Source organism: Trichosurus vulpecula, chromosome 2, assembly GCF_011100635.1.
Source record: "Trichosurus vulpecula isolate mTriVul1 chromosome 2, mTriVul1.pri, whole genome shotgun sequence".
Classification (NCBI taxonomy): domain Eukaryota; kingdom Metazoa; phylum Chordata; class Mammalia; order Diprotodontia; family Phalangeridae; genus Trichosurus; species Trichosurus vulpecula.
The window spans coordinates 233,405,036-233,431,064 of record NC_050574.1 but is presented as its reverse complement, the minus strand read 5'-3'; the positions used below and the strand labels follow the sequence as shown (position 1 = coordinate 233,431,064).

General features: G+C 37.1%; 1 protein-coding gene across 3 annotated transcripts; it reads right to left on the bottom strand.

Annotated features, from left to right (window-relative positions):
* Positions 1–5,646: 5,646 nt before the first annotated feature.
* RBM45 (RNA binding motif protein 45) lies at positions 5,647–25,205 on the bottom strand. 3 transcript variants are annotated; one of them, XR_005009579.1, is made up of 11 exons: positions 24,706–25,146; positions 20,945–21,067; positions 20,436–20,562; positions 19,415–19,537; positions 18,440–18,619; positions 10,793–10,922; positions 10,491–10,584; positions 10,053–10,216; positions 8,990–9,190; positions 6,028–6,109; positions 5,647–5,903 (listed from the first exon to the last, which is right to left on the bottom strand). XR_005009579.1 is itself a non-coding variant. In XM_036744884.1 (10 exons), the coding sequence occupies exons 1-9, from the start codon at positions 25,003–25,005 to the stop codon at positions 8,998–9,000; spliced, it is 1,431 nt and encodes a 476-aa protein (XP_036600779.1). In that variant the 5' UTR covers positions 25,006–25,205; the 3' UTR covers positions 5,647–5,903; positions 8,990–8,997. The 3 variants fall into 3 exon arrangements, 2 of the variants coding, with proteins under 2 accessions (XP_036600779.1, XP_036600778.1); XM_036744884.1 differs by lacking the exon at positions 6,028–6,109 and having other exon boundaries at positions 18,440–18,616; positions 24,706–25,205; XM_036744883.1 differs by lacking the exon at positions 6,028–6,109.
* Between the last annotated feature and the right edge of the window lie 824 nt (positions 25,206–26,029).

The window sequence follows — 26,029 nt, the reverse complement described above, 5'->3', positions numbered from 1 at the left end:
TATTTCTCTCTTGTATGTTGAATTAGGACCAAGGTTTTTCCCTTTTTCTATTTCCTCATCCAGAAATCAACCAGTGTGGAAATCTTGGGCAAAGACTTAGCCAGGCTAAGATCTAATAAAAGAGAGTAAAGAAATTTTAAGTTTAGGCAAATAGGTGGATTCCTGCTCATTGTGTTTACTCAGACAGATCTGGGAAAATGTGGATTCTCTCTTTTGTCAGTCAGGTGATATGGAAATTGGTAAATTCCTTTAGCCAAGATTTGGGTGCTCAGTGTCACATACCCCAACACCGGCATTGGGATATAGTCTATCCCCTCATTGTAATCTTCATCCTCTCCTATTACTTGTTAACTGATCAGAGTTGATTGCCACCCTCGGGTACACCCATTCTTTCAAGGGCATATAAACTGAGTCTACCACCATGATGTCTTTGGTTCAAGAGAGAGAAAGCCAAATGACCATTCCTTTTATTAATAAAATGCTAGCATTGTTAACAAAAATGATTAATTATGCAGAAACTATGTCTCTCAAACTTTTTAAATGTCACAGATGTAAGAAAAATTACTTAGTCCTTGGTTCTTTGACATAACCCACAATTTTTATGTCTCCAATATGAATGTTCCTTTTCCTTTAATGTTTTCTTATATAAAGTTTTTTTGTTTTTGTTTTATTTTACAAACCTGTGAGGTAGGTAATGCAAGTTTAATGATGACCGTGAGGTATGGAGAGGAAAGGTGATTTGCCTAGGGTCACAGAGCTAAGAAGTATCAGTCAGGACTTGAACCCAAATCTTCTGACTCAGGGACTACTGTTCTTTCTACTATATAAGCAGTGCTGTCTCCCTTGAAGCAGATGGAGACTTCCTTAGTTTTTTGTACAGTTTATATACATTCTAACTAAACTGAAGAAAGAATAGAGGCTGAATTCTATGAAACAAAAATCTAGATTATGAATGTTTTCCAATGCTTGTCCCACTTGTTTCAAGCATTAAAGCAAGAGAATTCCCAGTACAGCCAAAGAACCAGGATATTCCTAGGGTAAGTATTGTGGTGCTGTGTCAAATATCGGACTGCTAATTCAAACTGTGGCACTATACGGCCAGACTGCCAGCTGCCTCAAATAACTCTTAGTGCCACGCTTGGATGTTTTTGAGTGACAATTACTTAGCACCACCTAGTGGGAAAATGACACGTTTCCATTTTCCATCAGGTTTTTATGTATTTGGAAATTCAAACAACAACCACAACAAAAACAAGACCAAATCGGGGGAAAAACTGTAATAACTCTTTATTTTTAAGAACTTTTCTTTGCATATAGGGCAGAATAAAATGGTGACAACTTATTTCTTGTCAGCAATGCAATGATCTTATTTTAAAAATAAATGAGAGCAAATTAGTATCACATGGTTGTGTGCAGTGCAAGCAGGCAAGGCTGCTAGGGTGTAGGTTTCTGTTTGTACCAATTAACATCATTAGTCTTGTCTGGAACTTTCTATGATTTCTATAAGTTATACAGTATGAACTATTTTGATCTTTCTTTTTTCTTTTTTTTAATTTTGATCTTTCAAGAATCTATTCTTCCATCAGCATCAGTATTCCTTTCACCACACACTGACTATAGTTATCCCTTCCACATTGTGAGGGTTAGGGGCACAGCACCCCTTTGATCTAGAAAATCTGTGTAAAATTTTTGGCCTTCCCTTTGTATCAGAGAAGAAGTCTGAATTTTTTCTTTTTCTTTTATGGGGTGTTTACAGCCTCTTACTGTAAAATTTGGGTTAAGTATTTGGTTGGTCATAGGCTTTGGGTCATCTGCTGGCCTTCAAGTGTCATCTGCGGCTTCAGCAAAACTCCCCCCAAATTCCCATTTTTAGTAATTTCTTATGCCAACCTGTGATATACTGAAACTTACACAGCTGGAAGCATGGCAAGACATGGTCTGCAATCCTTATGTTACACTATCCTGCAACAATCTGCAACTATACATAAAATGCCACGTGGTCTTAAAGCACAGAATTAAAAACTGCTTTGAACAACCTTTAAGCCTATTTCTAGAAGTTCACGGGATTTGAGGGAGTGCTATTGCCGCATAGAAAATAACAATTTGAGCAAATTTAAGTCATTAGTCAATTTTCTTTACTCCCACCTTCTATAGCAGTCATCTTGCTATGTCTATGTATCACTATAACTGAAAGATGACCTGGTTATAGATGCTTACTCTCTGGTCAACAGTTCTCCAGGAAATACTTCCATTAGAAGGTTGTCATCTGCACATAACATGTAGATGTTAACAGACAATAGCTCCTTTCAAGAACCTATTTTCTTAGGATTACTTTCTGAATGGTGTAAATGGATGAATAAATAACGAGTAAAAGCCATCATTCAAAGATGAATGCTTTTAAAGGGACATTTCCTTTACTGTCTCTACTCTTTTAAAGAAGCTTACTCCACAACACTAACCCATTGTTGAAGCACCTAAAAGCAATCAGCAGTTTATTATTCTCAATATATTCTGCCTACAAAGAATGAAAGGAAGTTATGCAGTCGATAAGAGTCTGGAGTCAGGAAGACATCCTCTTGAGTTTAAAGCTGGCCTCACTTACTTAGCTGTGTGACTCTGGGCAAGTCACTTAACTGTTTGCCTCAGTTTCCTCATCTGTCAAATGATCTAGAGAAGGAAATGGCAAACCACTCCAGTATTTTTGCCAAGCAAACCCCAAATGGGGTCATGAAGAGTTGAACATGGCTGAATAACAACAAACACATATCTTGAGGTGAGACAGAAGTCAGGGGATATAACAGGAAGATAAAAAAATGATATAAGGGAATACTCTATAGCTTTTCAGAAAAAGCATCATATTAGGTGGTCTTTTTGTAAATACTTTTAGGAGTGACTAAAGAAATAATGTTTTTTGAAAAAAATCACATCAAGATTTTTAGAAATGTCAATTTTTATTTATTAATGTGGATCTACTCAAGGGATATCACAGTCTTTTAGACTGCTTACTTTTTAAATTTTGGATTTCTTATTCATGAAGAAACATCTTACAGTGAATAAAAGAAAATGAAAGTCATTTTTTGAATAAATACCTTCCATGGAAACTTTCTAACTTCTAAGACAGAGCTTTCTAAGCAACACAATTATGTATTAACCCAACCTTTAAATATAGAAAGCGTCAACTATATCCTTCAATAAAAGCCAAAAGGAGGTAGACTATCCTAAAATGTTTGAGTATTTGTCAGTCTTAAGGAGAAATGGCATAACTGGAGGCAGCACAGCATAATAAAGAGCACTTGACTTAGCATCAGAAGTCTGAAGTTGTACAGTGTTCCTAGCTCTGACACTTACTGTGTGACTTCCCTGAGCCTCAGTGTCCTCATCTGTGAAAAGGGGATATTAAGCATCCATAACTCATGAGAGAAGCAGAGTTGCATAATGGATCCAGAGCTAGTCTTGGAATCAAAACCACCCTGGTTCCAAGTCCCTTGTCTGACACACACTGACTGTCTGACCTCAAGCAAACAACTTAACTTTTTCAGTGCCCCAGGCAATTCTAATAATATCAATTACTAAAGAGCAGCCAATCAGCCAATCACAGCGGAGTTGCCAAAACAATGAAATCACAGAACCAAAACCAAAACCTGTCTCATAGTAAAGAACAAAGTACCTTGCGGACCTTAAAACACCATATTCATGCAAATGACTATCATTATATACAATTTCTTTTCTTGTACAATGTTTAAAGAGAGATGTTATTTTAACTAAATGTGCCCTTTAATAAGGGAGAAACAGATATTGAGAATAGTACATGGATGGTGTTAATAGGAAATATTTAGTAATCCTTTTCTGTCCCTGGATTACCTAGTCTTTTTCTTTGACTCATTCACGTGGACAATACTGGTGGGTGACTGTCTTGTATTCTTAGATAGGTGGTTTTTGGACACTCAGTTTATCACTGGGTCCACACTCAGAGCCTCTCTAGGATGGTAGAACCTGCCATGGCCAAGCCTGTAATCCTCAGACAAAGCCAAGGAGAACACAATACAGTTATTTTCTTATGTAACGCACTAAGACACGATAAAGATGAGACCAGGAATGTGTGCAAAATATATACAAGTGGCCTTCCATCCCCTTTGGCTATGGGTTCCTGTAACAATTTTGGTCCATAATAAAGTATCATATATACCAGACCAGATATTGGTTTAGGAAGTATGAGGCAGACAAATTTAAAAAGATACCATTTATTTCTTTAAATATTCTAGCTAAAACTATATTATAAAAAAATTTCTTCTTCAAATATTAAGTATTTTTTATTATGTTTAATGATTAAATATTTCACTAATCCTAGTCTAATTTAGGACCTAGAACATGCAATGAAGTGATTAAATGGCATATATGCCTCTTAATATATTAGGTTCATTAAAATAAAAAAGTCTTATTATGGGAAGCAGCCCAGGACTTAACAGGGGTATATTTAAGGGAAAAAAAAAAGCCTTACTGACATTTTTACCTCTGTGATATAACCTAAAATCCATATAATTCCCAACATATTGGCCTCTTTAGCTTTGATGCATGTCTGTGATTCAAAATTTCTATTTGTGAGAAGCAGGATACATTTTTTTTAACATTTGACTTATAATGAATATTTCAACAATATTTTTAAGTTTGCAATGGGCTTAATGTACATGATCTCCCTTGAGCACTGAAACCCACTGAAGATACTACCCTCCAACTTACAGATTCCCCACCTAAGGCTGACATAGGGTAAATGGCTTGACCATGGCTACACACACACACACACACACACACACACACACGGTGTTAGATCTTTGATTTGAGCACAGCCTTCCTGACTACAAGCCCAGCAATGATGTAGCTACTATGGATCAGTTCAGGTGTACAATTCTGTTTAATATGGAATCAAGTTTTAAAAATTATTTTAAAATAATTTTATTTTCCCCCCAATTTATATAATCAAGTTTAAATAAAATTTCTGGTCTATTAATCCATTAAGTTCAATAAATTGGGTAATATAAAGAATTTATTAAATTTCCTTAATAACTTATTAGTTAAAATTTTCCTAGATTCTATAATTACTTAAGAAGGGATAAGATACATCTTCAGAGGTCACATGATTTAATGGGGGTATGGTTAGGTAGCTGCCAAACCAATCTACTTATTTACATCCAAGTATAAGCAAAAAGACTTAAAAAGTAGCAAATTGAATCTGTTTAAAATTCACTAAATCTGTTTAAAATTAATTTTTGTTAAATCGGTTTTTTGAAATAACTATAATAAATAATGTTGAAAAGTATTTTTGTTGTAATCATCAAATTTCCATATTAACTTGGGAAAAATGCCCTCCAAATAATTTATTTCAACCTATGAGCAACTTGATTATTTCACTTAGTTAGTCTATAAAAAAATCACTTCATATAAATATTAACAAATCCTGGAAAGGTCTTAAAAATTCAGTATTTCTATTGATGCATATTTTGGGCTCCTGTCCTCAAAGTCAATTTCAAGTTACTTGAGTAGGCAACTATTTTTCTGTGACCGCAGGATGAATCATTATTCTGTTAAACCCTAAATACTGCCTTCTTTATTTTTTCCATTCATTATAATTTCCACATTAATAAGGCATGATTTAGTGAAACAAAGAAAACTTTATTTCTTCTAAACACAACAAAACACATTTCTCTTCAAACAACTACTGTATTACTTTTAGCATAAATGGGTGGATTTAAAATACATGTCTGCAAACTCTGCTCCCCCCAACAAGACAACGTTGTGCACAAACTAGCAAATTATACAAAAAAAGCTGTCAACTGTCCACAGGGAGTGCGTCCAGTCACATTTTTCAGTCAGTCAGCTGAGGGTTATGTCATTATTTAGTATCTGTTCTGTAGAAAGAACACAACACAAGTATGAAAATCATCACCTGAAAGGCAAACAGCTTATTTATTTAGTATTCCTATCATTACCTAAATGTAACTGTATTTTAATGGATCTTTTTTATCTGCTTACCTGAAAACTAGATGGAACCCAAACAAGTGAAGCCAAAGTGAGAGGTCAGAAAGGTAATAAACAAGAGCAGGGTACTGAATTTCTGAAGGGAAAAGGCTGTGGATTACTACAGAATCAAAGTTCAGTAATATTTTAGATGGTCAGTTTCAAAAGAAAAATGAGTTCTTTCATTGTATTTCAAAGTAGACAGAAATCCTGAATCCCCAACAAAAGTTTTACAAACCCTTCATTCAATATTTCCAAAGGAAAAATTAAGGAGCTGTTTCACTTCTAAGTGAAAAATGCTCTAAGAAAACTTTAATTTCCATCATTTAAGTGGGTAGTCTTAAATACTGACAAGATTATTTCATTTCCCTGTAGCAGAGGGAAGGCAGCTTTTGTGTTAGGGGTCCTCTTCCCCTTAAAATGGATCCAACTGCTTTCAGTATTTTAAAAAAAATAAACCATATGCTGAATTAATATAGGATAATCCTTGCCCCTATTTCCTTAGAGTAGCTTATTTGATGCTAAAGATGTCCCATAAAGATGAGCCACTCTTTACTGACTTATTTACATTTGCGTGTACCTTCTTTATATTAAGAAAGGAAACAAAAACACTTTAAGAGAATTGAAGAATGCTTTCATACAATTTTATTGTACTTCTAATTAGGGCAAAATCGTTCATCAGCCTATAAAAGCTAAGATTTCCTTTGAGATGTCCATGGTGAAGGGCCCAGCAGGTAAAAGGTTATAAAAATCACCTTTTAGCTGATGAAGGTAGGGTACATGCTGCAACTAGAAGATCTTAAAAACAAGAATAAGTCATAGCCAAAATTTTCCCATTCATATCACCACAATTTCAACCACTCTGTCCTTGCCATGAATATGTACAATGCTTTAATAATGAGGAAGGTAAAATGCTTATGTTTTATGGCCACTCATCTTGAAGAATGTAAAATTCTTCTAATGCAGGAAAAAGAATGTAATTTATTCTTAAGAGCAGAAAATAGCATAGCAAGCTTATAACTCTAGGCAGAGCTTTGCCACCAAGCAAAAAGGTGTGTTATTACATCTTTAGCAACTGTACACCTCAGTAATTGACTCTTTTGATCACTGGTACCTTATATCATTTTTACTAATTGGTTCCTGGATGAGACAGGAGTTTCAATTGACTCCATTCTCCTCCACTGGAAAAACAACAGGGAAAAGAACTGAGCCACAAACATGATTTAAAAAAAAAAATTCAAAGCTAAATAATTTTTTTCTTTTTTTTTTATACAAAGACTTTAAAGAATATCTGCCCTTTTAAACTGTGAAGTTAGGCTTTTTATATTCTTACTTTTTTAATGTCAAAGGATCTTTAGACAAAAGCAGAAACCAACTATTTTAAACATGTTAAAATATTTGCAATTAACGGCAACACATTTTATATACACTACAAAAGTAAGCTATCATAAGTTATAACAAATTTTAAAATAACTGTCCTTGATATTTTGTTTTTAAAAATAATACTGGTATGGTATTTTGAGAATCATTTTTACTGTAGAAATGAAGAATTAACATCATTTAAACAATTCATTTTCACCTAACATTTAAGGTCTCAAAAGACAAAAAATGTTAAATCATTGTTATAACATATTGTCTCTAATCTCTGTCGCTGAGTAAAATTTAAAACAGCCCTCAAATAAAGATGACTGGTCATAAATAAGTATTGCTCACTTTGCTAACTCTTCTCACTTTTAAAGTAATTACTTGGATCAAAATAGAACACATCTCAAATCTAGTCCTTAGAATCAGTCCTTAGATCCTTAGAACAGTCCTTAGAATCACTTTTTCTCATAACTGGTTAAAAATAAAAAGTAACGTAAAGCAACTCGTCTCAAATGGGTGACTTCAAATTGGATTCAAAGTACTTCTCAGAATGCTGCTGTTGCACCTGTGGCCACAAGACATAGCAGGGGATGGAGTGGTGATAACAGTCTCTGTGTGAGCTGTGAGGGCAATGAGTTCTCAGGCTACTCTAGATCTAAAAAGCTGTAAAGTCCGTTGTTTGGGTAACAAAAAAGAAAAATGCAAAGCTGTCAAAGATGTCTTAAAACCAAAAATCTTTCACACATTCAGGAATGTTAGGGATACAACCATTCACACACAATGACATTAAAAATTAATCTCCTACTATTAATGGACAAAAATAATAGTTTACTATGAATAAAACTCAAATTTCCTTTCTGATAACATACAATATTATTTAAAGAAAAATAGCTTTTGGTAAGTTGTTAGGGCAACTTTTGTCTTAAATATTCATATAAGAACCCTTATACACCTACTGAAGTCAGTTAATTGCATTGCAGTTTTCTTAACGTACACTGGTTGCTTTCAGAGGGGCAGGCATGTAGGCAGTTTTAAAAGATGAAAGTATAAACCTGTGACCACATACATACCCACACTCATTTTGGTAACAATGTTAAAAAAAAAACCCTAATTGTTTCAAAATATTCTTATTCAATCTTATTTTTAAGTACTTTATTAATGAGAAACAAATTGTTTCAACAGGACTACTATAATGTCTCACTTAATAAGCAAGGACACGAATTCTGTGTGCTAAAATTTTTTAGAAACTTAAAAGTTTATGTAAGCACAAAAGAAAAAGGTCAAGTTGTAATGTAAGAGTTTTTTTATTTAAAAATACACAAATAAAACAATATGCTTAGTTTTAATTTTCTAGATTGAATTTGTTTTTGAGTTACAGAAGGGCAAATGGCATCAAGCCAATATACTTTTTAAAATGATTTTTTAAAAAGATTTTTAGAAAATGTACTGTCAAGATTATCTGCCTGGGCTATGGCATTATCAGCCAAATTTCAGCCTGAAGTGCTTTTTTTAAATGCCAACTTCTAAATCCCTAAAAACAAAGTTTATAATTAAAGTGCTAGCACACATTGCTTTTGTTATACTATTTAGTCACAGACTACAAAGAACTTACCTGTATGGTCAATACGTTCTTTGCCTTTTGTTAGATTCTTCTCTGGGTGAATCTGCCAACATAACTTTAAGCCTGACGCCATTCAAAATTTTTCCATGTAAAGTAGCTATGGCATCATTAGCACTTGTTCTATCTGCGTACTTGGCATACCCCACATTTTTTCCTGACACAAGGTAGACTTCAATCAGATTCCCAAAACGACTGAAACAAAATAAGCTATTTTAAGTGAAACACGTAAACAAAGCTGTTGCAAAAGGAGCCTAAAATTACTCTAATTAGTTTAAATGAATGTCAAAATACTTTGTTACATTCCAGCAACCTCATCTTTTATATGGCTCCTTACCAAACCTTTTATATATCTTAATTCATTAGTGGCAGCTGAAAAGAAAAGAGAAGATTAAACACTGAAAACCCACACAATTAAATCACCAACGGACCTCAAAAGTGTCCCTTGACAATTTCTCTACATATCAAAGGTTCTGAAAGCACAGAAATCATGTCTTCTGTTAGCACCTAATTTAACATATCTCATAGAGTTAGCATGATTTTGTCGGGTTTTCCCAATGAGACTGTAAGCTCCTTAAGGGCAGGGGCGGCTTTACAAGCTTCTTTTGTATCCTCCAAGTGCCCATCACTGCACTTAGCACAGGAAGTGCTCAATTATCACCTGTTAAATTAATTATACATTATAATTATATAATTAATTTTATGTATACAATTAAACAAGTTACAATAACAGAAAAACAGTACAGGTTCACTCCAGGTGAAAGTATTGGTCAATTTATTTCTAGCTCCTAACTTTTTTAAGACCACTCTATAAACAACTCAGAAACAAAAGAATAGTTAATTCTGTGGGGATACGCAAGAAAAGGAAATGATCAAAAGGAATAAGCAAAAAGGCAGAGGTTTTTGAGAGAGGTAATATAACGAAAGGTTCTTAGAAGAAACAACTGTATTTGACATGCTTATGTAACAATGGAGAATTTTCAAGACTGTGTATTTAAATTTTCACATTTAATCCTAATTTATTATAGATCATGACCCTGTGGAATTGAAGTCTTACCAGAATATATCCTCCAGTATGTCCAAAGGTAAGGGATGAGGATTAAACACAATAAAAAGCCTTTCCTTCACAGCAGTTTCAGGCGGGGCTTTCTTTTTACATGATGGAAGCACAATATCTGTTTGAATTTGAGGCAACTGAGACCCAGAACTTCCTCCAAATTGCTGTTGAGAAGTGCATAATAAGAAAATGACAGTGAACTGGAAGGTTGTGATTTCAGTCAGAGAGGATTTTTAATAAAAAGAGATGCTGCTAAAGTTTTACCCATGCTTTCTAATAGTACCTTTACTACCTTGGATATTTTTCTGGGTTACAACTCTGCTAACTCTCTTTAAAAGGTAACAAATGTAATGCAAGTCAAGGTGACCTTCAAAACAACTTTCTTCTACTTTCTTTATGTGCGAGGAAAGAAGAAAACAAAGCACCATAGCTACTTACCAAAGATGCCAGAAATTGTTGCTGACCGGGGTTATTCCACACCATTGATGCAAGCTGTGCAGCGACCATCTGGGTTGCCATTTTTCTAAGGAGGCTGAAGATGTAACGATTGATGTTAGTTACACAATGCTATTAGAGAACTTGTAGTAATATGATTAGTAAGCAACACTATTACTTTATTTTTCTATGAAATAGTCACATTTGAGATGTTCAGGTATATGTTTAAAATTTTTCCTATTTTCCCTTGAGTAAATTACATACTTTCAAAACTCTGTCTTAGCCATACATTGAATACTACTTACTCTGTTCCGTTGCTTCCATCATCAAGGAATGAGACACCTATCCGATTTCCGGGAGGATACTGAAACCCATGCAGCTTGTATTTTGCATATATAGCTGATGCTACATTAAAGTACTGAACCACTCCATGACCTTTAATAAAGTAGAAAATATAGAGAAAACTTAAATGAAAAATTTGTTGAAAAATGTAATTGTTAAAAAATGTTGTCCTTGCTGAACAGATCCATCATGATATCTAGAGTTGATAAACTTAATATTTCCCTTTTTATTGATACTTACAAAAGCAAAGCCTAATTGGTTGTAATTGGTTGCCAATCTGCTTACAAGAAGTTTATTATGACTTTTCACCATTAGTATTCTTCCGTAGTTAAGAGGAAAAGGATAAAAACTAACTAGGAATAACAAATTTGAAATAGCTATCCTCTATTTTGATCTGAAGGATGGTGAAAGAGCTGTGGGTGTGCATAGTGATGTTTACGTTTTAAAAAAAGAAAAAATCAATGAAACATTTTAGAAAATACAAAGAGAGCAGAAAAAAGCTTGGAAGGGGGAACTAGACAAGCAGGGTGATTTTGTTACTATTGTGTTAAATTTAACATACATTTAAAATTGTATGGAAGAGAAGTTGTTTTATAAGCTTATTTTTTTGTTCTTTGTATATTGAAATTTCATATTTGTTGATCTATGTTAAGTTCATAATAAAAAAAGAAGTTGAAAAAAGAAAAAAAAGAGAAAGAGGTAGTTACCTTGAAAGCTAACAGTTAAATGAACCAACTTAAGCAGTTTGTAGATCTAGGTTAGATTTGGGTAATATGATCAAGTCAGATTAAAACATATCTGTACCTTAAAAAGGTTATTTAGATTAATAGATACTACCTATTATATGTGAGACAGAAAAGGGCTTATTTTCTTACTAAACATTTTTAGGGAAAGAAATTTTTCAACCTTGTTTCCTGGGGTCTTGTTTCTGTATTTAAGAATTTTCCCCAACTAATGTTCATACCAATTACTACATCCTAAATCTATTTCCTCTCAATCCATCCTCAGTGGTAAAGGAAAACTGACTATAAATGCTTCCAGGAAACCACCTTCATTGACTGAACTAATAGTCTATCATTTACAACCATGTCTATAATCCAAACCTAATCCAAACTAGGGAAACCACAAAACATTAAAAAAAAAAATAACTAATCATATCCCACCTCTCAAACCACTCTAAAACATTTATTTTCCAGTCTCTGACTATTAATGAGCCAATCTTCAAAATTTGTGCTATGACCATATAAGAATGATGTCTAAAATATTTTTAAACATTTGGCAAGATTTGCAAAAAGTTATACTGGACTTTTTTCCAAAAGGTTTATTATTTTTTTTTGAGGGATAGGATGTAAAGAAGCAGAAACAGCAAACTATGCTTACTAAGGATCTGGAAGGATAGAAAGAATGATCAGAAAAGAGAGAATGGGGGGGGCAGAGAGGAGAGGCAGAGAGGTAGAGAGAGACAGAGAGGTAGAGGTAAAGGTAGAGATAGAGGTAGAGAGAGAGAGAGAGAGAGAGAGAGAGAGAGGGAGAGGGAGAGAGATAAGAGAGAGAGATGAAAATATAATAGATAGGTTATATAAATAGGAACAGGCTTAATTAATAAAGCTTAGCTGTGTAAAAGCACCATTCCACACACCTTTTGCTTGCCTGTTAATTCAGCCACTTGTATGAAGCCTTACCCAGGCTCTCATCAACTTTGGAGAAGGAAAGAAAGCTTCTGATATGGGGCCAAGTAGCAGGTCTGGGGACAAAGGCAACTTTCTACTCCATGGAGGTGGACCCTGGGTGAACTAGAAAAGCTCAGCTCTAGGTTTTCAATGACCTGACATGGGGATATATGGTTGTGAGACTCTCTTCTCTTGGATCCTGCTTTCAAAATGAATAGCTATTTCATATTTAGTATCTGAGAAGATAGAAGAGTATAGTTCTAGTCCTTCACAAAAATTTTAGATGTTCTTTGGCACTCCTCGAGCTTTCTCTATTTGCTCCTCTCCCAGAACCTCTTTTCCCTTGCCCTTATAACTTTCCCACATTCCATGTGCTTTAAAATAACCACTCAACATCCTAGCAACACCACCTCGCCTATGATCATCATACTAAATTGATACCTGAAGGCAGCTAAGATTGTAGACAGAGTGCTGGACTTGATGTCAGGAAGACCTGAGTTCAGATTTTGCCTCTGATACATACTAACTGTATGACTCCAGACAAGTCACTTAAACTTTGTCAGTCTCAGTTTTCTCATCCAGAAAATGAGGGGGCTGTACCTGATGGCTTCTCAAATTTCTTCCAGTTCTAAATTTATGATCTTATGATTCAAAGGGCATTATATAATAAGTATCTCATTTGATCCTTACAACCAACTTTTGAGGTAGGTGCTACTATTATCCCTATTTTAAAGATGAGGAAACAGAGTCTAAGAGTAATTAAGAGAGTTGCCCAAGGCCACAGAGCTATCAAGCCCCTGAGGCAGGATTTGAACTCTGGTTTTCCTAACTTAAAGCCCAGCACTCTACCCACTAAGTCACCAAGCTTCCACACCTTCAATCATTCAACAGAACTGACCCAGGCTAGGTATTTGAAATAAAGAAATATAATATACTTGAAGGTATGTTTAACTGACAGAACTTCAAGGCTCCCAGAGATATTTGCATTTCACAAGATTTTACTAGCCCAAATGAAGCTCTAAGTAGAATTCCAGGAAGGGTGATTACTTGACAACATGGAGGGTAGTAAGGATAACTACCTGTGTTCCACTTAGTTATAGATATCTTTGCACATTAGATGACAGGTCACATTTGTTTTTTTTTTTTGCTTTGGTTAGCTCCACTCTACCCCCTCGCCCCCTCCCTAGCATACCTCAGAAATCATTGCCACATCTTAAGGCCTAACTTTGTTTCCTCCAAACAGAAATGTGGCCTTTTAATTCCTGCCCTGAAATGCACTTTTCATGAGTTCAGCTTCAGCTCCCATTGCACTTGAGCCATCCTTGGAACTGGAAGATGAATGGCAGCCATAAAGGCAGAGAAGTAAGTTACCTATCTGAACCTCTTGCTGACTCCACTGAGGTGCCAATCTTTCCACCATTCTTAAGAAACCATCAGTTTCCTTTGGTTTATAGTATAGGTTCCACAGACTTTACAGTTTCTGTGTTGTTTCTATGTTGATTGGTTATGCAATATGGTAAAAAGAATAATGAAGTGAAAATCAGGAGAATTGGAGAAAGAAAATCAACTCCTTATTCTGCTACTAATTAGTTTATATGACTGCAAGCAAGTCACAAATCTCTGTTCTCCAATTTCTTCATCTATTAAGGAAAAAAAAGACTAAATAATATAAAAGGTCTTTTTTAGCTCTAATATTATCAAGGAGGTTGGGCTCTAACTACTTTATGCCAGCAGTCCCAGGCCTCTGCTTGTCTAGGGAAATATGTAGCTCCTTCCTTTGGAAGACAACTTTGGAAAAGCCATCTCTGGCCCAACAGTATCTTGACTGAATCCTATTTGGTGAGAAGCATCTGCTTTTGGAGGGTTGGGCTGAAAGCAGAGCCGATTCTTTCATAAGCTATTAACTAAACTGTCCACATATGCTCATTCATCCTAGTTTGTTACACGTTTAGCATGGCTTTCTGCTCACAACTTCAGAAAAAACTAGAGGAAACATTAGTTGGTAGAAGGCAAGTTTATAGCAATAAATGGGAAGCTAAGGTAGATTATAAATCACTTTGTATAATGTTAGTAAATTACATTCCTAAAAAATTAATGACAAAATCAAGTTTTGGTATTTCTTTTAAGCATACTTGGAATTACCTGTTTTAAGGAAATCTATGTTAAATTCTGTTGTAAGATAAACAATTTAAATTACATTTTATCTGCATAAGATTAAGTTTTTTCATTTGTATAATCATTTCTTAAAGGGCATTTCAACAGTTCACTTTGTTTTGCAAAGCACTTTCCTCACAATAACCATCTGAGGTTGGTAGTGAAAATATTATTTCTATTTTGCAGATGAAGAAACCGAAGCTCAGCAGGAAAGACCTTCCTCATGCTCAGCTAGTGACAGTGCTAGAATATGAATCTAAGTCTACCTTCGAGTCCAATGTTTTTTCTGCTACACCATACTTACTCATCTACTTTTCAATTCAGTTCAATAAACATTCATCAGCCCAACTTAAACTAGGTGCTGTGGGCACAGACACAAGAAGATGATCCCCAATCTTGAAGTGCACACATTCTACTGGGGTAATACAACATGGACACAAATAAGTAAAGACAGGGTGATTTGAAGAAGGAGAAAGCATTAACAACAGGAAAAGGAAGGAGGGGAGATTAGAGAAGGCTTCACAGAGGAGGCAGCGCCTGAACTGAGCCCTAAAGGAAAGTAAGGACTGGAAAAAAAAATTGGAGATGAAGAGACACTATTCCACATTGATATTTGTCCTACAAAACAACACTTTGAGCAGTCACACGGAGCTAGTTACAAATTCATCTAAGCAATATTTTTCCATCTTGTCCACAAGAATATCACAAGGCTTTGCCAAGTATCTTGCTCACATTCAGATAAAACGTTTAGGGGGTTAGGGCCTTGAGGTCACAGGTTCCCCACTCCTGGTTTATACTATTCTCTTCATCTGCCAATCTAGTATCTCTATAAAAAATGACACTGCTTGATAAAAAAGAAAAGAAGTTACTACTTCCCTAAGCTGCTCATAAATTCTCTCTCCTAAATGTCAGGAATGTCCTGTGGTTGACAAAATCCACTTCCTCCTAATTTTTGAAAATCAAGGGAAATTTCTTCTAGAAACTTCCCCTTGCTACAGTTTCTCAGAGATCACAGTCAGCAGTTTAGTGCTCCCATTTACAAGTTCTTTCAGGAAGAGGCAGTACAGTGAAGTGCAGGACTCAATTAGAAGGCTTGGGTTTAAGGCCTACCCTTGCTATTTACTAGCTGTGCTTCTTCAGCAACCCAGCCTCAAGTTTCCTTCTTTGTAAAATAATATTTGCATTGCATATCTAATAAGAATGTTGTAAGAATCAAATAAGATGATCCTTGGAAAACGATTTATGACTATGAAACACTACATTAACATTAGCCATTACTACTACCTTATGGTACAATCTGTCCAAGTCTGGAGATTTGAGTTCAAAGCTGCTAGATGCTGTAGTCTGTATTCATCTGTGATTCCTTCTTAATTATATCTGTCCTATTCTTTCCAGTCTGAGGATCATTTTTCTCAACTGAGAAAACTGTTAACAAAATTTATTGAGTGGCTCGCTTTTTATCTAATGGTGGTTGACATCATACTACCTGCACCATATATCCCATCTTCCATTTGTCCTGAGCATGCCTTTTAAAAAAAAATCACTTTTTGTTCTCAGCATTTTTTCATTCTCCATTGGTTAGCTTTAACCTTTTTAACACTACTGTCAGAAATATGTGCCACTCTTTTTTATTTTTTTCTTGGCTACATACCTCCTTCCAGCTTTAGTAGGTGTTCTTTTTGAATGTGAGTTCATCAGAGAGTTCCCTATGAAACTAAAGTGCTTATTTTAAAGGCCTCTTCTTTTCTTTATCTGGCTCAGTCAGAATCATATTACTAGTTTTTTGTCTCTGTGAGCCTTCTATGTCTCTTGAACAATGGCATAACATCGATCTTTACTCTCCTATTGTGAAGTCCAGAGTTTATGACTGACTGTGCCCAGCATTTATTTGCTTCCTTGGCTATGACAAACTCTAGCATGATACGATTGCTTTCCTCTAGATCATTCCCATTTTCACTGCACCAATCAGCGTTTTGCTCAGAGTTAGTGTCCAACTAGCAGTTACCTTTCTTCTTTATCTTTTTTTGAGATGACTATGCCCACACACTAGAGGAAGATACTCCACTGTAATATTTCCTTTTCTACCATCTAGGAATATGTCACCATTTCAATGAAATTCAAATTGGAGAGGATGCCAGTGGCCATCTAGTTTAACCATAGCTGAAAAGGAATCCTGTCTACAACATACCTAACAAGTGGTCATCCAGCCTTTACTTGAAGACCTCCAAAGAGGAAACCCACTACCTCCTGAAGCAGCCCATTCCATTTTTGGATAGTTCTAATTGTTAGGAAGTTTTTCCTTACATTAAGCGTAAAACAGAAATTTTGATGTCCTGTTAAGTTAGTTAAAACAGGATTCTAAATATATAGCAATAACTCTGTTAATGAAGACGCTATAGTTCAATGGTAAACTTTGTGAGAAACTTTTTAACCAGAGACAGAAATAACATATGAGGTAAAAGGATCTATGTGGGATATGGTAGCAATGCAGTAGAGTGGAAAAGAGTTGGACTTGACACGGTCTCAGATGCAACCTCTGATACTTATTAGTATGGGCAAGTCACTTAACATCTCTGAGTGTCAGTTTCCTCATCTGTAGAGTGGGAGCAGCACCATTTACAGAGCCTACGTCACGGGACTGTTGGGAGAATCGAGTGAGATATTGTAAGTAAAGTACTTTTCAAACCTTAATGTGTTATTTTTGTTACTGTAGCTATCATTACTGTTATTGCTCTATAGTGATAAAGGGGGAAAACAACGATTTCCTTATTAAAAACAGCAAATGGCAGAAAATGGCAGAAAACTTAAAATATGTATTTAGAAATTTTGGGGAAAAGGGAAAAGAGAACTGAAGTTGTGCCTTGTACTCAGTCAGAACAGAGAGGGTTACTGTATGGACAAGCCTACTCTTTTCTTTTAGGGTAGGCAAAAATGGATTCAAACCCTGGAAAAAAATCAATGAAGACAGGATACAGACTCAAACCCTAGCAGTTCTTCTTATTACATCTTGAGCAGACTTATACCAAAGATGGCTTGTGTGTGGGTAAGGGATTGTGGTAGACAGGGTGACCATGGGCCATGCTTGTCTGACCTAAAAGGACAAGATCAGTGTTACCTCAGGACAGAAAGAATACTGAATATTCTTTTCCCCTTGTTAAAGGAAATCATTCCACAGACAATAAATTGCAAATATATAAAAGGCAAATGCCTGCTTAAAGTAATAATCCAGTGTCATTTTATTCCAATTAAACTAAAAACAATCCTTCGAAAAGTCCAAAAAACGCAGCATATCTTTCCCGGTTTTGGTTCAAGAAGAGAATAGAGACTAGGGAGTCACTGGGATCTGAAATAAGCCACAAGAGGTAGGGTGGGAGAAAGAGAAGAAGCTGGCAAGGGTTAGAAGCTGGGAAGACAACCTTTTCAGACAACACAATCTGACCCGCAGGATATACAGAAGTTGGGCATTGAGATTTTCTTTGTTCCATAGTTACAAATATGAAGCTTTATGTAATTATTTTTTAAAATTCCTATGTATAATAAGATTTATATAATTCTTGTTTGTCTGATCACTATGGATGACAACATAAAGAAGCTTCTTTTACAGGGAATCAAGGTCAATATGACATTTCTAAAACTCAGAGAAAGAGAAACTCCAAATCCTGTCATGTGGGCATTAAAAAAAATTGATCATGAAAGGAACAATTACAGAAAAAAACAATTATAGAAAGTTATTTTTAAACAGAACAAGAGCTTAATTTAGAAAGAAAATTAGAAGTTATTTTTTACCATAGTTAGAGTAAGGATCTCGTTGGACTTCACAATATTCCAAGCCTGGGACTATATCAAAAATGCTGTAGAGCTGCTCTTGTGTGAAAGGAACTCGTGATACCACTGACAAGCGTTTGGAGATGGTCTCCTGGCCTCGGATATCATTCTTTTCAAAAGAGGGAAATTCCGGCTGTTCTTCTCCAACAAAATGACAAATATAGTCATCAAATTTCTGTACACTTATTTAAAACATGCTTTAAGTTTTAGGTACAAGTGAATAAAACTGGTATAATGATAGACCTTTTAAATAAAAGAACATATGTGAGATCAGGGTGTTGTATAGTGTCCCATATAAATTGAATCACATGGGATAATTTAAAATGAGTCCTTTAAATAATTTAAAACATGCAAATATAAAAATGATTTCAATTGTTTGGAACACCTCTAGGTTTGTTCTCTTGCTTGCAGTAATAAGAGAGCAACAACAAGAGACAGAAAATTCCTCACTACAAAGAGGAATATAAGTAGAGAATGTGTTTAGTTTATTCAAGAATACATAAGTATAGCAGCTTAGAAAATGTCATACTCCACCATGGATTTCAGCTGGGAAAATAGATTCCTCAAATTTCTAGGGATTCAGAATTCTTACTCTCACTAGCCAATCCACCTGTCCTCCAAAAACCTTTCTCTCATTCAAATCTAAAGACATGAGGCAGATGTTCAAGACTGACAGATTTCCTCTACTATGTCGAGCATATCAAGGAGTAGCTAAGTGTGGGTATGATGTGTCTGAGCCAGCAAAGCAGAAGCAGAAGTCGGTCAGCCCAGAAGTGTGGCAGAAAAATGACTGCGTAGCAACTAAATAACTTATGTATGGTTATGTATGTATGCCTGCCCATCCTATAGAAATCTTATCCATGGACAGACTGTCTGTAAAATATTTTTTTCAAAGGTATGATCACGCATATTATCATAAAAAATAGTACTACTTACCAAAAGGAAACATATTTACTCTATGTTCATGTCCCAATGCCTCCTGCCTCATACTACTATAATAATCTTGTTCAGAAGATTCAGATGCTTTATTTTTAGGTTCAGCCAAGATTGCTCTAAAACCTGAAAAAGATAGCTCATACATGTTCAGTTTTACATAAATGGTTATCTGTTCCACCTTCATTTAGTGTGTTTCATTTATGTTTCCCTTGTTGGTCTCAACTTCTGATGTCAGCGACCTCCTGACATGAAAATTCTCTTCACTGATACAAATTGACAAATCATCTGGAATTTATTAGTATCTGAGTTACAAGTAGAACTCAAAGGAAAGCTAGTATATGTTAGAGCCAGGATCTGAACCAGATTTATGTGACTATAAGGTTCTACCAACCACACCACTTTGCCTCTTAGCATATACTAATGTCAGAAATAGAATTTAAAGGTTATATATCTGCTACCTCTCACTAAACTACCTAATTTTTAATTACTAGAAACAACCACTTCACATTTTCATAGAACTTTACTGTTTACATAACATTTTTCCCCTTACAATCCTCTAATTTGTGCTTGACTATACATATTTAACTATGCTTTTTTGGGGGGGGGAGGCGGAATTCTTTTACTTAAGCTCTGAGCTATTTTGGAGCTTATGAATACTGCGTTCAAAGAAATATGTCTTTAATACAAAGAAATACAACAGTCCGATTTTTCAAAGCCCAGAAAACCCTGTCTTGTTTTCTTCTCTATATAAATACTTTCCAAAATAAGTTAATGCTCTTATCATCTTAATAATGGTTGTTCTGACATTTTTGCTTTTAAAACACTGTTGCCAAAGATAACCATCATCAGATTGGTCTGAAAAATGTCCATCTCAGAGCTCTCTATACATCTAAAACCCAACTGCTTAGGTTAAGGTCAAATCAGAAGTGAAACCAGAATTGAAAGTTGTTCTTAAACAAACAAATATGGATAGATCTGCAAAAGCATATCTGTAAAAAGTATTAACCAAATAAATTCTTACTTCGATCACAGTTTTCTATGGCCTGGGCAGCTTGTGATGGTTTTAAGTATCTTACGTAGCCCAAACCTTTACTTTCTCCAGTGGTTTTATTCTTAATAATGCTGCAATATTCAATGTCTCCATAGACCTAAAAGATTTAAAAAACAAAAACGGTATGTACAATCAAAATGTGTACTAAAAATTTAACATCAACAGCTTAGGCCTTCAGAGAAAATTAAGACTGAAATATAATCATGCCAGTTGCTTGGACAGATATGGAAATTAGAGTTCATAACTACATTACGATAGCCATGTAGTGCTAGGAAACACTAAGAAATAATATGTTGTATTATTGTAACTATTATTAAGATATTATTGCTAATAATATATTAAATGTAATAGGAATATAAAAGGTTTTAGAATATTTCCTACAATATTTTTAACAATATCTACTCGGAATACTAAAAAAAAATAGCAAATTTTGGAAAATGAGTTTATTAAAGATGCTATCTGACTAAAAATATTAGTACCTTAAATTTATCTCTTAGATCTTCTTCCGTATATGATTTTGGTATCATAACAAAAATTCTTGTAAGTTCTTCATCTTCAACATCTCGGTGGCTCCCAGATGATCTTGCCTGGGCAATGAAAACCTAAGAAAGAGATTTAGTTAAATAGGAAAAACTAGTCCATGCCCTTTTCTAGATCCCCATTACTTTTATGACTATTATGTCTTCTGCTAAAGTTCTAACAAAATAAATATTAAAGTAGTCCTAATCTATTAATGTCCTAATCCAATGCTTTCTTGTGGTGTGGAGGTGACTCTAGATTGTCAAAGGCAATGTCACTAGAGTATAAATTCTGATGGGTACTAAAAAGGACTGTTCTAAAAATATTGTAAAGGCTCTCTATTTGCTTTTTTAGGACCATAAACTGGCTCATAACTAGTGTGGCCACAGGGTCATGAATTTTTCAGCTATAGCAGTCCTTTAGGCTGTGTGGTACAGTAGATAGAGCAATGGACTTAGAGTCAAGAAGATTTGGGTCCAAATTCTGTCTCAAACACTTACTAGTTGTATGACCCTACGCAAGTCCCTTAGCTTTTCTTGGATTGTTTCCTCAAGTATAAAATGAAAATAATATTTACTATTATCTACTTCATAGGGCTGTTGTGAGGATCAAATGAGATATTATATGTAAAGCATTTTGCACATCTTAAAGCATCATATAAACTATTAGTATTATCATCGACTAAGTCAAAATGGGATTATGCTTTGTATTAATGAAAAGAGCATACACATCAATGAAATCACAGATCTCTTAAGTACTGACACATGTACTTGATTAATGAGATGAAATTTGGTAGGTTCTCATCAATTCTTGATGGAAATCTTTGCAAACCAATAAAATCATTATTAGAAACAGCACTTATAGATTTCTGTATTTGGTTGCCACTTTTTCTATGCATATTCTCATCAACTAAATAAATGACAAATGGCCACAGAATATATACATGCTTTGATACACACACACACACATATATGTGTGTATATGTATATATATACATATACATATATATAAGTATATATATATACTTATCAGACTGACTAAAACTGCAAGATAGGCAGAGGCAAGCTGCAAGCTGCAACACCATTATTACGAATGAGGAACCACAAAGGATGTCATCAAAGAAATGTATATGATTATCCTAGAAAATTCAGCTTGGTGTCTGTTGTGGACTGTTGTGCACCCGGACTTACAGTAAGAAGACATGGATTCAAGTCTAACTCTTACCTAGGCAAGTGACTTAACCTGAATTTTAGCTTCTTACCCAAGCAAGTGACTTAACCTGAATTTTAGCTTCTGTATCTATTAAGGAGAAATTCTCTAATAAATCTCTCTAAGGCACTTATGTGATTTAACTCAGGGTTGTTTGAGGAGCAGATGAAAAACATATGCTGTTTTTACTAACTGTAAAGCACTGTATAATTTTAAGTTATTAGTACTGCTGTTAATTGTAAACCCCAATAACATGGAAAGTTCTAATTTTCTTTGTACCTCCTTCAGCATTCAGCATAGTGCTGTGCACAGAGTATGTGCTCAATAAATATTTTACTGAGTTCCTTTTCTCCAAATATCTGTCTTAGGTTCATAATTTTCATCTGCTGACCTCAGCAGATCAAAGGGCTGCACCTCAGGCCTAGCATCTCTGAACGTACTAGTTCTCTTGCTTCTACTTAAGGACAAACCTAGGGAGACAGAGTATCCTAGTTTCCTTCACAAATGGCTTTTATTCCTACTGTATCCACTTTGGTAGATAGTTCTGCCTCCAGTTTCCCCAAGTGTCATGGAGACAACTCAATCTGGAACTCTACTGTCTACTGTTCGATCTTTTATTACTCTCAATTTCATCTTGTTTTTGACAGTTGTCACTGAACCTCTCTAATGGAATTGATCCTAGATTTTGTTCTTCTACCATACCTATTTCTACCCACATCTTCCAATGGCATTTGAAGTTCCTGTCTCTTGGAAAAGAGGAAGAGGCATGTTCCTCTTCCATTTCAAGGACACCAAAGGTCAGGACCAAAGGCTCTTAACATCATTCTATGAGTTGTATTTTATGCATTTAAAAGCATTATTCCGAGAAGGGGCACATAGGCTTCACCGGAATGCCAAAGGAGTCCATAACACATAGAAAAAGGTCCTTATCCATGTATTACTACATGTAAGATTCACAGTTAAAATGTAAAAAATACAGGAACTTGGAGAATGGGGAAAGAAAATGTATTTAATTTAGAAAACTTCTGATTTAGTACAAATAATATATTGTATATGATAATGCCTTTCCATTTTGGATTGACTTCATATACTTTAAGTATCTCAATATTTACATGTTTTTTCTTCCATTAGAAATAAAGATACTTCTGAGTACAGGTTATTTTCTTTCTTTATATCCACAGCATTTAGCACAGGACCATTACAGATAGTAGCACTTATCAAATGCTTGACTGACACTATAACAGAAATTTCTGCAAAGTTGGTAAAGGGTGGATTTCAGCATTTGCAATTTCTCAGAAGATGAGTTTATGAGAAGAGCACTGGAAACTGAGAAAGTTTGGCCTGGCCAAAATCCTGGCCACCAGTAACTGATGAGGCCAAAGTGAATAGCAGTGGTGTGCACTAATTAAACAATAACTACCTGATTATAATTTGTACCCATTCTGTAACAAAGGACTTGTTCTACAGCCATAGCAATCAAACCCTTAGAGCTGCCATGTTTTCCCTGACCTCCCACTTTTTTGGAGGAATGAAGTTAAAGCTGAAAGATTCCAGAACAATAAAAATGACGATTGTTTTGGAATTTTCTCCCTAAAAGTGAGAAGGGCTCAGGGCACCAAGGAATTGCCTTACCTTGGGGCCAAATAAAATGGGGTGGGGTAATGATTTGATTGTTGTCAAATACCACGGTTCAAATTTGGGACTTTTGGGAAAAAAAGAAAAAGACTTACACCACCAGGCCACAATTTCAGTGCATAAAACTGTCAGGAGGTGAGAGGGTGAGAGGGTGGGTGAGAGAGAGAGAGAGAGAGAGAGAGAGAGAGACACAGAGAGACAGAGATAGAGAAAGTGAGTGTGTGTTGGGGGTGGGAATCACAGTTATTTAGCTTTGCCCATGGGCAAACAGTTCCAGCAAAGAGCTGCTGGGGTCACAGAAGACCTCAGGGTAGGCTAGTGCTCAAACAGGGCACAGCATCCACTGAATAAGAAGAGCCAGACCACTACTGTCATCTGCCAAAGTTGCTTGGAAGACAGAAGGGGCAGGAGCAGGGGAAAGGGCAGTAACAGAGGTGGGTAAAGGGGAAGGAGAAAGGCAGAGGCTGGAGCAGGGACAGGGCCAGAGGCAGGAGAAGGGGCAAGAACATAGGCAGCGAAAGGAGAAAGGTGGAAGCAGGAGGAGTAGGGGCCGGGGGCCGGGGGGAGGAGGGGCGGGGGCAGGAGGGGCAGGGGCGGGGGCAGGAGGGGCAGGGGCGGGGGCAGGGCGGCCTCTGGGCTCCCTCCCCCTCCACCCCCGGCTGACAGCCTGGGCTCTGGCGGGGGCACAGGGGCGGGGGCAGGAGGGGCGGGGGCAGGAGGGGCAGGAGGGGCGGGGGCAGGGGCGGGGGCGGGGCGGCCTCTGGGCTCCCTCCCCCTCCACCCCCGGCTGACAGCCTGGGCTCTGGCGGGGGCACAGGGAGGCACCGCGACGGGTAGCCTCCCTCGTCGCCTCCCTCCCGCCCTCTCAGCGCGGCACCTTGATGGGCTTGGAGTCGCTGGGGCTGAGGCACTGTCCGTGCATCTCCTCCATGGCCCGGCAGGCCTGCGAGCTGCGGGCGAACTTGACGAAGGCGATGCCCTTGGATTCCTTGGTGTGCTTGTCGCGCACCACCCAGATGTCCTGGATCTCCCCGAAGGGCGAGAAGCGCTCCCTCAGCACCGACTCCGGCGTGTACTTGCTGATCACCAGGAAGATGCGGCTGTTGGGCGGCTCGTCCAGGCTGTCCACCCCGGGGCGGAAGCCGCCCCCGCTGCCACAGCTGCTGGCTTCGTCCATGGCGCCCCAAACGCCGCCCGAACACCCCCAGTCCCTTTCGATCTCCGTGGTCCCCGCCGTGGCCGTTACTCTCCCCTTACGCTGGATACCGACGGCCGTCAGCCGCCGTTACTGGGCTCGGCCGGACACTTCCGGAAAGACGAAACTTCTCCGCCCGGCAGTTGTAGCCGCGGCCACCCAGAGCGGCTTCCGGGAGCGGCGGGGGTGCAGCGCCGCCTCGAGGGCAGGAGGAGGCGGAGCCTGCGCTCAGCCCGCCCCCTCCCGGCGGCGCCGCGCGGTGCGGGCGCTGTCCAAACGGGGCGGCCAGGAGTTCTCCAGGATCTGTCCGGCTTGTGGGAGACGATGGAGAGCCTTGACGTTGTTCTGCCTGATTGCACCTCCCACACGATCTCCGGGCTGTCTGACCCTAAAAAGTCTACCTCCCTATGTCCGCTTTGGCCAGGACTACCCCTCTGCAGTCATGAAAGCAGTGGACTGCCCCGAAAGGATTTAGAGCTGGGAGGAACACGAGGGACCATCTCTTCCTGTCTTTAGGGGTAGTGGTCCCTGAAGTTCGAGAAAGTGACTTGCCTAACCAAGGTCAGACAGGTAGTGAGTCTCAGAGCCCACATTTGACTCTAGAGCCCAGACTTCACGACCTAAAGCAAGGGTGGGATGGGGAAGTGGATACAATCACTGATTAAATCCAGCCAGCAGGGCAGTGGACTCTTACCCCTTCTCCTACATCTTGCCCAGAATCAGTCCTCTATGCTACTTCCTGGTCATCTCCTCATGTTGTGGATCTTGGTTGTGATCTTGGTTATCACTCAGTTTATTTCCCTAAGAAAAGACTTAGCTTTTGTTCTAACCATTTTCCTAAAGGGAAAAGTCTAAAAATCATTTCTTTTTTAATCAGAAAATAATATTTCTTAATATTTCTCGTTGAACTTCAGTTGGTTTTTTAAAAAATATACTTCTACGGGGCAGCTATGTGACGCAGTGAGTAGAGCACCAGCCCTGGAATCAGGACGACCTGAGTTCAGAT